Genomic DNA, 13,963 nt, shown 5'->3' with positions numbered 1-13,963 from the left:
AAGTGGGAGTGGGAAAAAGGGAGAGAGAAAGGGAGGAAGGGAGAGGGGGGAGATGGAGAGAAAAGGAAAGAGGGAGAGAGAAAGAGAGAGGAAGGGGGAGGGGGAGATGGAGAGAAAAGGAAAGAGGGAGAGAGAAAGAGAGAGAGGAAGGGAGAGGGGGAGATGGAGAGAGAAAGGGAAAGAAAGAAGAAGAGAGAAGAGAGACAGAGACACAGAAAGAGACAGAGAGACAGAGAGAGACAGACTGGGTAAACACAGTGTTCTAAAGGTACGCTGAGAATTCCTCCTCAGAGCCTGGGTCAAGAATAAGAGAAGGGAGAATTCCTGGGTAGCACCTTATCCTAGAATCTAGCCTTCTCACATCTTGTGAAGTGTCCCTCGAGCAACACCAAATTAAAGAACCTCCAGATCTGGCCTTCTATTAAGAGAGGCAAAGCAATTCTATTGCAGAGAGAAGAGGACTGAACGTGGATCCTCACCCCTCCAGGAGTCTAATATTCTAGACACATCACAGGGTGTGACCTGGTAACTCTCCTATTTAAATGGATAGCAAAGATTTTCCTCTGTGCTTGGAAAGGCCGGGCAGCAGCAGCGTGCTTCCTGTCCAGGGCTCTCAAGCCCTCCGGGTAGCCCCAGAAGGCTAGATGTGCTTCCATGGGTCTCAGGGGATTGAAAATGGGACGTGACTGTCTGGGTTCATCAACCTTCTGAGAGGTAGGTCCAAACCATTAGGGTGGAACTAAGAGTCTGGAGGAGATGAGCAACTCGAGTGGGGCGGCGCCGTTCCGAGAAAGCTCTGCGTTCTGCTAGAGATGGCAAGGCCTAGTGTTGAGTCCTTTTTTGTCTGTTGGTGGTTGTTGGAAGGACCACTACAGACTGCCCCGCACACCAATATACACTGTGACCTTGGATGCTTGCACGACACATGGAAAGGGCATTCTTGTCCCCATGGCGGGCGCCTGGATAATCCATATCCAAAGGTTTCCCCACATTAAATTCAGGGGGATGGGCCAGGTGGGAGTATGAATAGCCAAAAAAAGATGTGATTTTCTTGGTGTAGCCAAGATTTGTCCATGCAAAATCAGAGGCTTGAGGAATGCCAGGAACAACTTTTTAAAATATCCGATAAACTTCTAAACAGGATTATAATGCATTTTAAGTGTCAAAAGAAATGGCAAAGTTCCAGTCACGCTACCACTCATGTGACTGCAGTGTCAGCCTCACTATAGCTGATTCTTGCTCCAACTCATCTAGAAATAGTTTTCCATCATCAGAGCAGTTCCAAATCTGCCCTGCTCAGATGAATACCAGCTTCAGCTCAGGGCCAAATGCGATAAACACCTCTAGGGCTGACAGTGTGTTGGCAAGGGCTTGTTTTCACAAGGGGAAGGGAAAAAATCCGAAGGACCAACTGAACTAGATTTTCTGAACAGGAGATTTCGCTTCAAACCTCAGGCCTCCTTTTCTCAAAGCGGCAGCCTGCCCTGCCCCTAAAGGTCCCCTTTACATTCATGAGTGATGAAGCTAATCTTGGCTTGGGGGTCTCTTTCTCATCCATTACTTCTGTCCTCCCTAGAAAAACTCCTTTGAACTCTTTTCTCAGCTGCCTTATCTTCTTCCCCCTGGATAGAAGCCATTTCTCCCCTAGAGTCAGGTGGTCTACAAATCATCTTTGAATCATCCGCCTCCCCAACAGTAGGCCCACTTAAAATACTCCTGGTGGACTGAATATGCGGCACTGATAAAGTCATTCTCTGTTACAGCTCCACAACCTGTGACTGACTGGGGGTGGGGGGGGGGGGGAGGCAGTCGGTCTCAACCCCTCTACAACAGAGGAAGAGGAGTGAGTGAGGCCTCTGAGAATGGCTGCAGCCTCAACATTCGTCCCCGCTTCCCAGAACTCCTCTACGACCTCCAGCTGGACCTCAACTCCTAGGGAAAGTCTCTCCAGTTCGGCAGAAGCTGCTCCAGGGGGCCTGGAGGTTTCCATTGTCTCTCAGGCAGCAGGACCAGGGTGGAGGACTATGCCCTTAAGTTTCTAGAATTCTCTTTTGATAAAAGTTCTTTCTCTCTGGATCTATCTTGACAAATATCAGCATGATGCTACTCTACTATTTGGAAGCAAATACATGGCTCAGAAGTAAAGAACAAGAGAGGACGGAGGCTTCCAGATGAGCTTTATGCCTACACGACATGGACGCTTTCTTTGAGAAAACGAGGAGAGGTTACGCATTGGGAGTACCAAATAATGTCTTATTTTAACAGGCAGCAAACAGCTTGGGACTACTCTGAGAGTCTTCCTGTCTGTGTATAAGTCAGGCAACAACCAAAATTCACACAAAGCTAGAAAAATGTAAATTATAAAAAGGTGATGACAGGAGTCATCTGGTCCAAACCCTTTCTTTTACAGATGAGGAAACTGAGGCCTGAAAATGGAACTGACTTGCTTAAGTCCTATAGTAGTCAGTTGTGGAGTCTGCTGACTCCAGGTCCAGCCCTCTTCTCAAAAGAAAACAAAAACTAGGGAAAGGTAAAAACAATACTAAGACCAGTGGGCAAAAGTCCTTCAAACAACAAACCGGCAAGGACTCAGCATTGCAGGTCACCCCAAGAGGAGAGCTACTGACCTAGAGGCTGCTGGAGAACCGCGCCAGCACCCAAAGGGCAGATGGGATGGGCACCAAGGTCGGCTTTCCCTGCATCATGCCCACCTCGGCAGAACTCAAAGAAGTCCTACTAGCCCTTGGGCACTCTGGGTGGAACTTGCTGGGCAGATTTATGGGAGGAGAAGGGTGAGAATGGTCCAGGGCAGAAAGGCATGAATGTAGTTATTACTGGATGGTTGGATTCGGCAGGATTGGGGGTCATCACATTCATGGCATTCCGGTAAACACGGGAGTGCTCTCTAAAAGCTACTAGAAGATCATGATTTACCAGTCAATAATCACCTTATTTTTCTCTCCCACAATATTAGGAAAAAGTAAACTAAACTGAATCCAGGGTTCCTCACTTGATTTCAAAATAACTCAGGACATATATCTAAAGCAACAGTTTTGTTTTGTTTTTTACTTTTGAGGTACCAAGAATTCAAACTATATTTAAGACCAAAGAATTTACATTTTTTTAAAATATCAGTTTCTTTAATTATTCTGAAAGGCAGATCACTGAATAGTGAATTAATTAAATGAATGACATATCTTCTGAATGACTGAAACACAGGCATTACTGCCACACATTACTAGGGACACAGGTTCTTAGGAGCAATGGATTTAAGGAAACTCCTTATAAAATTCTGAATATGGCCAAATGAGATAAGGATATAGGTAGAATGATCTGCAAACCTTAGAGTGCTTGCTCTGGAAATATTAGTTATAATTATTATTGTAAAGTGTGCATGTAACAGAAAGAACACTAGAGCAGATGAAACAATATGACTGATGGTTGCACTAAGGTTCTTCTTATTCTATAGAAGTGCTTAATGAAGAATTCAAATCAAGACAAAGGAGGGAGGGCTGCAAGAAGAGTCTGGCCATGGTCCATTCAATCACTTCCCTCGGTCTATTTTGACACCTACTCTACATGTTGCTTGTTTAATTTCTTCTTTTAAAGAATACTTTTATTTCTTTTTTTTTTTACTAATTACCTATAAAATAATTTTTAACATTCATCTCATATAATTTTGGAGTGCCAAATTCCTTCCCTCCCTCCTTGAAAAGGCAAGCACTTTGATACAGATTATACACGCATAGTCATGGAAAACAGCTTCCCTATATTAGCCATGTTGCAAAAGAGAACAGATCAAGAAAAAAAGACGAGAAAAATTCTACCCTAAACAAGAAAAATAAAGTTAAAAATAGTATATTTCAATATCTGCATTCAGATACCATCAGTTCTCTGGAGAAGGATAGCATTTTTCATTATGAGTACTTTGAAACTGCTTTGGATCACTATGTGTCTGAGAATAGTCAAGACATTCACAGTCGATCATCATACATCATTGTTCTTACTGTCTACTTTGTTCTCCTGGTTTTGCTCACTTTACTTTGCATCAATTCATAGATATCTTCCCAGTTTTTTCTGAAATCACCTGCTTATCATTTCTTATAGCACTATTGTATTCCATCACCATCATATACCACAACTTGTTCAGTCAATCCCCCAAATGATGGGCATCATTTGATGGGCATAAAGAGCAGCTAATAAATATTTCTGAATATTTAAGAACTTGTTCCTTTTTCTTTGATCTCTCTGGTACAAAGATGTAGTAGTGGTATTTACAGCTGGGTCAAAGAGTATACACAGTTTTATAGTCCTTTGAGTATAGTTCCAAACCATTCTTCAAAATGGTTGGACCAGTTTACAACTTCGCTTAGAGTCCATTAGTGTCCAATTTTCCCATATCCCCTCCAACATTTGTAATTTTTCCTTTTCTGTCATATTGGCCAGTCTGATAGGTATGAGGTAGTACCTCAAGAGTTGTTTTAATTTGCATTTCTCTAATCAATGGTGATTTAGAATATTTTTATATTATTATTGATAGCTTTGATTTCTTCTGAAAATTGCCTATTCATCCGCTTTGACCATTTATCAATTGGAGAATGACTAGCATTCTTATTCTTATAAATTTGACTCAATTTTTGATATACTTAAAAATGAGACTTTTATCAAAGAAATTTGCTGTAATCATTTCTCCCAATTTTCTGCTCTCCTAATCTTGCCTTGGTTTTGTTTAGGCAAAATCTTTTAAATTTAATGGAATCAAAAATATCAATTTTATATTCTGTAATGCTCTCTAACTCTTCTTCGGTCATACATTTCTCCCTTATTCAGAGATATGAAAGGTAAATTATTCCCTGGCTCCCCTAACTTACATAGGATATCATCCTTCATGCCTAAATCATGTACCCATTTTGACCTCATACTGGTATATGGTGTAAGATGTTAGTCTATGCCTAGTTTCCATCAACTGCTTTACAGATTTCCCAGCAATCTGGGTCAAATAATTGGAGTTTTTGTCTGAGAAGCTTGAATTTGGGGGTTTGGCAGTAATTAATATTTCTCTAATTGTTTAGGTCTGACTTTGTGTGAAAAGTGTTTTGTAATTGTGTTCATGCTGTTTCAATGTTTAAAACAACAAGCAAAATACAATAATTCTCATTCAACACCCAGAAAAGAAAAATGATGGCAGTATGTGGGAAATGTCAGTATATGCCTTGAAGATGATAGGAGAGGACCAAAATATCAAGAAAATCCTGCCTGGAAAGAAGAAGAGACATCTTAACAGGAAAGGAACCAATGAAGACAGAGCACTGAGAATCTGGGTTATTTCACTTTTTTTACAAAGTCCAGTAATTACTCCTTTCAACTTAAAGGGTGAATTTTTTAAAACAGAAAGTCATATAATTTGAAATTATTTTCAACTCAACTTTAGAACAGGGAAAAAAATCACTCTTACTTGCTTTCCAGTCAAACATATAAACAAACTTGAGGGCTGTCTATTTGCACACACTGCAAACGCGCACACACACACACACACACACACACACACACACACACACACACACACACACACATACATACATACACTGTCTCTCTTCTTCCCCCTTTCTCTCTCTCTTTCTCTCTTCTTCCCCCTTTCTCTCTCTCTTTCTCTCCCTCCATTCTTCCCCTCCTCCCTCCTCCCTCTCTCACCCAGACTGCTTGCTGGAAAACAGCAAACATTGGGCACAAAAAGTCTGGCTTCAGTATCTGCACTAATTCAGGAAGAAACTCATTGGAGCCCTGGAAGGATTTCGACAAGTGACTCCTCAGGACAGCTGCTCAGAGTGACAGCTTTTTACAATGCTTCTCTTCTACCAAATATTAATCCGATTTTACTGGAGCCAAAGGCTCCTTTTATGGGAGGAGGGACTATTTTTAGTTTTGGGAAATTAATCTAATCTGAAACCTTTCCTCACATGGGAAATAATAATAGGCAACTCATAGAATCCACCCATTTCTATTCTCCCCTTAAAAATTCACCACTCACATTTGATACTACCAAATTGTCTGCCACCCCATTGGAAAAGCAAAATTACTGTGAATACCAAATCATCAGTGCCTGGCATCTTTAGTGTGCCATCTGAACCCCAATTGTTTTTGTCCGCCACACAAGCAAGGCTGAGGGCAAGAGGAAGGCTGTGAACAATGAACATACTTTTCCCCTGGCCCAAATGGCTCCATGACAAATGACTATTGTGAATGTGATGCTTCTACCTTCTCCACCATGGTGTGGGAGGGGGTCAGCACAAGGGCCCTGGCTCTTTCCTGCTGGACCATTCACAAGTACCTCGGAAATACTTGAGAAAACAATGCTAAACTTTCTTTGGGAGCACCTGAAATGGGTCTTTTTGGAGTGAGCAGGGCCATCCCATTGACTGTTCCATTTTTAAGTCAGTTTATGTAAAATCTGGAAATAGATCTTGTTTCTTCAAATGGTTTTGAATAAGTCTGGAAAGGAAACCAATGTGGGGAGGAGAGGGAGGGATCAAGCATTTATTTAGCACCACTGTGTGTTGTACCCTGTGCGTTCAGTAAGTGCTTTACAAAATATCTCATCTTATACATATAGAGATATGTGTGTTGAGCTGTGTGTACAATACCAAATATTGAGATATATCAAATCCATCGAGAATGTTAAGTTTACATTTTAGATAGTTTCCTTACAAGTGAAGTTATTTTACTATGGATTTCCCAGACTACTCAAGCTACCTTCATTAAGCAGTATGAGGAATGGTGCAGAGAACATTTCCTCACAAGCGCTATACTTGGAATTCCCAAAATGTATGTCTAGGAACATCTGGATGAAGAGATAAATGTGAGAATTCTAGAGGCAACATCGAGCTGAGGTCCCTGCTGTCCTCATGCCTTCTATGCTGAGAATCTGGGGGCCCGGGGACGCCTCAGCACCAGGGACTCAAGTCCTCGCTCAGTCTCTCTCCGGCTGCTCCATTTCAACTCAGTTATCAGAGGTCAGAGCAGAGCCTCACACAACTCTACTCCGGCCACCTCAAGGTTGGGGCCTGGACACATGTCCACCTTGGCTCTTGAGAAGAGAGGAGCCTGTAGTGACCCATTGTGAATACACACAGGGTTACTGTGACCCTGAGGAGCCTGGTGCATGCGTGTGCACAAAGACACACACACAGCTGCTGCCTATGATTGAGTTACCAAACCCATTCCGTGAGACTTGCTCCTGTTCCCTGCCTGCTCATCTCCAATTTGTGAAACCCAAGATGCAGCAGCATCTCACCTCTGCAGGCTGGCCCACTCCAGATCCCCTTCTATAGCTCAGTAGGCTCAGGGGGAGGAGGGGGCTGCTCCTGTGGGGGGGGGCACCTCTTTTCTGCCCATCTGAAAGTCTTTCATATACTCAAATGAGGATTACTTTTTAGGGATCCAAAACTGGACTAAAATGGTCACTAAAGCCCCTTTCATTTCTCAAATTCTATAAGATTTTATTATTTCTAACTTTGTAAATTATCAAAGTAAAGAATCAGAAGCAAAGGAATCCTTTTACTTATTTGGGAAGGTTTTTCCCATCACATTTCTTTCTTGATCTTTCCCACCTTTAAAAAAATCTAAATAATTTACTATATTGCTGCTGACTTAAGATGGGAAGAAGCACAAAATATATTACTCAAAATGTTTTGTTTTCTTAGCTATTTAGCTAATTAGCTCATTAATACCCAGTTCTGAGTAATATATTATAACTGTGGTATCCACTCATTCCTTAATGGTATATTTAACTGAAAAATCAGCCTCTCAAGTGAATTTATCGAGTCAGACATTCAGTCAATTTTCATTATTTCCCCCACAGTCCTAAGATGGCTAGATCAAGAGATAAGGGCTGAGTACTTCCCTTCTCAATAGTAGTGAGAATGCCAGGTTATAGATAGTTGGTGGTGACAGGAATGAAACCCTCCCACCCTCCATGGGTGATTTTTTTTTTTTCTGAGAATTTCAGAACTGGAAGGCACCTAAAGTTGTGGCAATTCATTATTCTTTAAGTTTTCCATAGCTCAAATACTAAGCTAAAAGGTTACTCCCAATATATAGAAGCACAAAGTATTTCCTCCAGGGAACTCTCATTAATCATAGATTGAGTGCTATTACCGTAGTGATTTTCTGAGTTCAGATGTGTCTATGGATTTGCATTTTACCATAGTTCTTTGCCTATGAAGGAGCAAGCGAAGACGTTAATTTCTTTGCATGGGAGAGAAAAGATGAATAATAAAGTGCCTCAAACTAGCAGGCACTTGAGAAATGTTGTTCCTGGACCGTAAGGCCCATGGACGTAAGGAAGGGTCCCCGCCCTCCTCCCCAGGGACACCCGCCCCTGGCTGCCATGGCTACCCCCCACCCCAGACCTAAGGTCCAGGTCACTGGCAGTGGGCATGGCTCCTAAAGGCCAGGCTGCTCTGTCTGTGAGGCGGCCACCCCACAGCTCTGAGGTCGTCTCCTCCATCTTCCTGATGCTCATTATGCCAAGGTCACAGCCAAAGGGTGACCACAAAGGTGGGAGAACCCCTTAAAGGCCAAGCAGCCCATTAAATGAACATCTCCAGGAGCCCTTCAGCCCACTCCAATGGCTGAGACGGCAAGACCCCCCACTGTCTGAAAACATGTTCCATTGACTCCACAGATCTGGAGACAAGGGAGGTGGGTCTGGGGGGAGTTCTGAGGAAGGGGCTCTGGGGGCTGCCCCAAGGGCTTGCCTTCACTGGCTTCATAAAAGTTAGAGCCCAGACCCCCAGAGCCTAGAGGTCACTCACTAAAGTTGGGGGGACCCTAATTAATGGCCTGTCATCTCTCTCCAAGGCCAGCTTGGTCAGCCCTGGACATGACTGGAGGTAATTAATTGATGGATGGTGACTGGTTAGCACCTCTTAGGAAGCGGCCCCCCAAGGGGCAGGAAGGAAAGCTTCCTAGAGCCCCGGACCCACTGTAGAGTCTGGCTACGGAGGGGGGATGGGACAAGAAAAGCTGGACTGCCCCACTCTGAAAGTTCAGTAACAATGGGGTCTAGGGGTTCAGTGGGGTGTCCCCTATGAGGCTGGGCACCCCCTGGGGGCAGGGGCTGGTTTTTTGTCTCTCTCTCCTTCCTCAGTGCTTACTTGAACTTCATAAATGCTTGGTGAGAAGTACTTGCCCCCACCCTCCCCCCCCCCGCAGGCCAGCAGAAGCTCTGGGAGGCCCTCAGACTGGGAAGGGGGCAGGGTCAGGACACCAACTTCCGGCCTCTGGCCTTTGGCTGCGCGACCCTGGGCCAGTCTGAGCTCCTCCCCGCTTCCCGGGACCCCACCGGCGCCGGAGGGTAAACTGAGGCCGGGGAGGAGCCGGCGCGCAGCCCCTTCCGCACTCACGAGAAGAAAGGGTCTTCCTCAAAGGTGCTCCGCGACGACCCGAACATCTTGGCTTCGCTCCCTGAGCGCAGGGGGAACGCAAGCAGACTGGACCCGTGGCAGCTGACCCGCAGCTCGCCTCCCTGTCTGGTGTCGAAGCCGTGAATGAGACTACAGCCTCCCGCCTCCTAAGGGCACAGGCTGGGCGGGGGCGGGGCCGCGGGCACGTGACACAACGGCCGTCCCCCATTGGGCGCCGCTGTCTCCGGCCCCGCCCCCGCCCCGCGCGGTCACAATGCCTCACTATGGCAACGGCGGTCAACACAAACCGCAGACAGAGGGCTGGCGCGAGCTTCTCCCCACCGTGCCCCGCGCCGTAGCACTGGGGGGGTCTGGAGGCCCCTCCTGCTCCTCTTAGTGAGGGGGCGTCTCCCTGGAGCTCAGATAATAATGCATTACAATAATGGCAGCGCTATCTTCCTAGGTTCCCCGCGCTGTGCCAAGCGCTCCATAGTCCCCTGCGAGGGAGGTACTGCTGTTGCCCAGTTTAAAGAGGAAGAGACTGAGGCCAGGGGCGAGGCTTCCGACCTCAGGCCAGGCTGACCCGTAGCCAGTGGAGGGAGACCACCGGGCGAGGACGGCGCTCGCCCCGCACCCCCAAGTGTTCTCCCCGCGAAGCCCCACGGACCCTTCGATGATTTCAGCCTGGGGTCGGGGGTCAGGGCTCGAGCAGCCCCTTATTTGGTTCTGGGGGCGCCAGGCAAGGCTGAGGCGGGGCACAGGAAGACGGGGGAGGCCTGTGGGAGGACCGGCAGGCAGGGAAGGAGGCAGGGGCTTTCAGGGACCGGGGCGCCTGGTCCCCAGCCTCCCGCGCGCCCCAGGGCTGAGGCCATGTAAGGGCCGGCGGCTGGCCCAAGGCTCACCGCACTATTTTTAGAGCCTGAAACCCAAGCCCTTCAGCCTCGGCCGCGACCTGCCGCGTGTCCCGGGGCCGGCCGCCCCCTCCCAGACCGGCTCGGTTTAGCTCCGAGGTCCCCGAGGAGGAGCAGGATTTCACTGTCCCAATTTCCGGGCGCCCCGGGCTAGAGCCCTTTTCAGACAGACCCGGAGAATCATCGAATGGCCAGACCGCATACTCCCGTCCACCCCCTTGCGCAGGGATGACACGGTGGTGATAACAGCCAGCATTTATGGGGCACTTTCGGGCTCACGAAACACATACTGTCTCCTTCGATCCTTACACTGAGCAAAGTCGGTGCTGTTATCGATCAGTTTATAGGGGAGGAAACTGAGGCAGAGATAAATAGGGTCAGGGAACTGACTCCTATCACATTGACACCAGAGGTAGGATTTGAATTCAGGTCTCCCTGTTTCCGAACCCACTTTGCCACTTAGCTCTCCACAGGCTAAATTCTTTTGAGCGACTGTGGATCTCATTAAAGTGACCCAAAGGGCCCTGGAGAGATGCCTGTTCAACCTGTGTAGCTTTGGGCAAGGAGAGCTGGGCTGGGAGTCCCAAAGATCTGTGTTCAAATCCAGCCAAATACACTGCCTAGAGCAAGTCACTAAGCCTCTGTCTGCCTCAGTTTCCTCAGTTGTAAAAGTGGGGATTACCATTCGCTACCTATCAAGGTTTTTGTGAAGCTCAATAAGATAATAATGGTAAAGTCAGCATCCAGCCCCGAACATTTGCTGCTGCTTAGCACCCTTGGAGACCCCATCTGGGGTTTTCTTGGCAGATGCTGGAGTAGCTGGCCGTTGCCTTCTCCAGCTCATTTCACAGAGGAGGAAACGGAGGCAAACAGGGTGAAGTGACTCACCCAGGGTCACCCAGCTGCTAAGTTTCTGAGGTTGCTGGCCAGGCACTCAGAGTGTCCATTGCCTCGGGCTAGCTGAGGAGGCATTTAATCCATGATTATTCCTTCATCTTCCTCTAAATCTAATCAATTCTGATGAGCCTCTGGCTTATTTGAACTAAAGCAAAGCAAAGAATGTGCCGCCAAGGCAACAGAAGACCCCATAAGCCCAGTAACAGAAGTCACCAGACCTCCAAGGAGGTGAGAAGGCGCTGCAGCTCCCAGCAGACTCAGTCAATGGTTTTGCTGGACTTTCCCCCCCTTTAAACCACGACTCCGGGCTCACCGGGCAGCAGAGAGGGCCGGCTGTAGTGGGGCATGAAGGGGGTGTTCAGAAGGCCATGAAAACTCTTTTAAAAACTCCTTTCCCTGGAGCCAAACCCCTGACAAGTCCTCCACTCTTACCCCGTCCCCCAGGAGGCTCAGAGACCTCAAAGGCTCATCCAGGGAAGCACAAGCCCTTCCAAGAGAAAAAGCACTTCTAAACCTCAGAAAAGATCCAAGCAGGGGAACAGAGACCGGAAAGACTTTGCTATTTTTAAAAAAGAAAGAAGGGCAGGCCTAGAGACAGGAGGTCCTGGGTTCAAATCTGGCCTCAGACACTTCTCAGCTGTTTGACCCTGGGCAAGTCACTTGACCCCCATTGCCCACCCTTACCACTCTTCTGCCTTAGAGCCAATACCCAGTATTGACTCTAAGACGGAAGGTAAGGGTTTAAAAAAAAAAAAAAAGAAAAGAAAGAAGGGGTGGGAAGGGGAGGGGAGGAAGCTCTCCCCCAGTTACAGGCACAACTGATGGGGCAGCAGACCAGTCGCCATCACTGACGCGCCACCATCTCATCCACTGGGGTATGTCCAGGAAGCAGCGTAAACAGAGATGGTCAAGGAATGGGGTTAGGAAGCCAGGCGGGGGCTGTGATGAGCGAGGCAGCATCGCCCTGGGACACCCGTATAATACACTAGAGCCTCAGTCTCCAAGGCCTGGGTTCAAGTCCTCCTTCAGGGAGTCACTTAGCTGTGTGAGCCTGGTCAAATCACAAGCTCTTTGAACCTCCAGAGGTTTGTAAAATGGGAATAACTGGGTGCCTCCTGACCTCGGGGGGGTTCTTGTGAGACTTTGAGGGCTTCCTGTTGACTCCTCAGGCTTGGTCCAGTGAGGGATGAAGAACGGCTGCCCCCACTGCCAGGGTCAGGGGAGGGCGCCCCAAAGGCACCAGGATCTAGAGAACCTGCTGGTTCAGCGGACTGGGAAGAGCCCCTCTGGGCAGTTCATGGCATGGATGGGCAGAGAGGGATGAGTGCCACCCCAGAGGAGAGGATCAAGGTTGGGAGGAAGGGATGAATTCACTCTGCAGCCACATCGGTGAGATCGTGGAGCCAGGAAGGCCTCTCCGAAGCTGGGTTCAGTCAACAGTCCCTAGAATAATAACTAACATTTTAATAATTAGTAACAGGTCAGCAGTTTAAAATCTGCAAAATGCTTTACAAAAATTACCTTGTTTGATCTTTGCAACAGCCCTGGGAGGTAGATGCGATTATTATTGCCATTTTATAGATGAGGAAACTGGGGCAGACCAAGGTCAAGTGACTTGTCCAGGATCACGCAGCTAGAGAGGGTCTGAGGCAGGGTTTGTATTCAGGTTTTCCTGACTCTAGACCCAGCACTCTATGCACTGAGCCACTTAGCCCATTTAGATCTGAAAAGGCCCTTAAAGGCCATCAAATACATTCCCTTCATTTTACAAATTAGGAACTCAAAAACAAGGGAATTAAGTGACTTGTCTAAGGTCATACAAGTACAATCAGAACCAGGATTCAAACACAGGTCCTTTGATTCCAAAGTCAGATTGTAGTCTACTTCGTGATAAATCTTACCACGGTGCTCTGAATTCTTCATATTCATCCTTTCTTACAATGCAGTAATAAGCCATCACAGTCTTGTACTACAATGAATTTGGTCATTTCCCAATCAACGATGGCATTTACTTTGTTTCTAGTTGGTTGCTACCATGAAAAGTACTGCTTTGGGTGTACGTGGACCCTTTCATCCTTATTTTTGAGCTCCTTGAGACACCATCCCAACAGTGGGATTTCGGGGTCAAAGGTTTGGACAATAAGTCCAATCTGCTGGCCAGAAGAGCTGGATGGGTTTACAGCTTGATTTATGATTACAGAGATTTTTTTTTTAAAAGAAGAGAAACAGAATTTCCTTTAAAAACAAACAAGCAAAACAGAGGTAAGAGGATGAGCATTTTCTACACACCCATCTGGAAATATTTTTTACTTAGAAAAGTTTAATGAAATGATTTTAGAAGAAAGGCATCTTGTTAAGTGGTGCTACTGAGCTTCAAGGAAAAAGGACTGTCTGATAGGAAATTTCATAACTAAATATGGTCAGGAAGGCTTCTACATTGGACAACTGAAAGTCAGTCACCAAACATGCTTTAGAATTCTCCTTCAAAGGGGAAGCTGGGTGGCTCAGTGAATTGAGAGCCAGGCCTAGAGATGGGAGGTCCTGGGTTCAAATGTGACCTCAGATACTTCCTAGATATGTGATCCTGGGCAAGTCACTTGACCCCCATTGCCAAGTCCTTACCATGCTTCTCCCTTGGAACCATTACACAGTATTGATTCTAAGAAGGTAAGGGAGAGAGAAAGAGAAAGAAAGGAAGAAAGAGGAGGAGGAAAGGAAGGAAGAAAGAAAGGAAGAAAGAAAGAAAGAAAG

General features: G+C 46.6%; 1 protein-coding gene across 1 annotated transcript in view; it reads right to left on the bottom strand.

The window, feature by feature from the left end:
* The window catches only part of MLF1 (myeloid leukemia factor 1), a 39,229-nt gene extending 29,704 nt beyond the window's left edge, over positions 1 to 9,525 (bottom strand). The window contains exon 1 of the mRNA XM_044670919.1: positions 9,405 to 9,525. Within this exon, the coding sequence (XP_044526854.1) occupies positions 9,405 to 9,451 (47 nt within the window). The 5' untranslated portion in view covers positions 9,452 to 9,525. The remainder of the gene's footprint in view (positions 1 to 9,404) is intronic.
* Between the last annotated feature and the right edge of the window lie 4,438 nt (positions 9,526 to 13,963).

The sequence above is a fragment of the Gracilinanus agilis genome, chromosome 3 (assembly GCF_016433145.1).
Source record: "Gracilinanus agilis isolate LMUSP501 chromosome 3, AgileGrace, whole genome shotgun sequence".
Lineage (NCBI taxonomy): Eukaryota > Metazoa > Chordata > Mammalia > Didelphimorphia > Didelphidae > Gracilinanus > Gracilinanus agilis.
The sequence above is the reverse complement of the archived record's forward strand: the minus strand, read 5'-3'. Positions and strand labels throughout refer to the sequence as shown.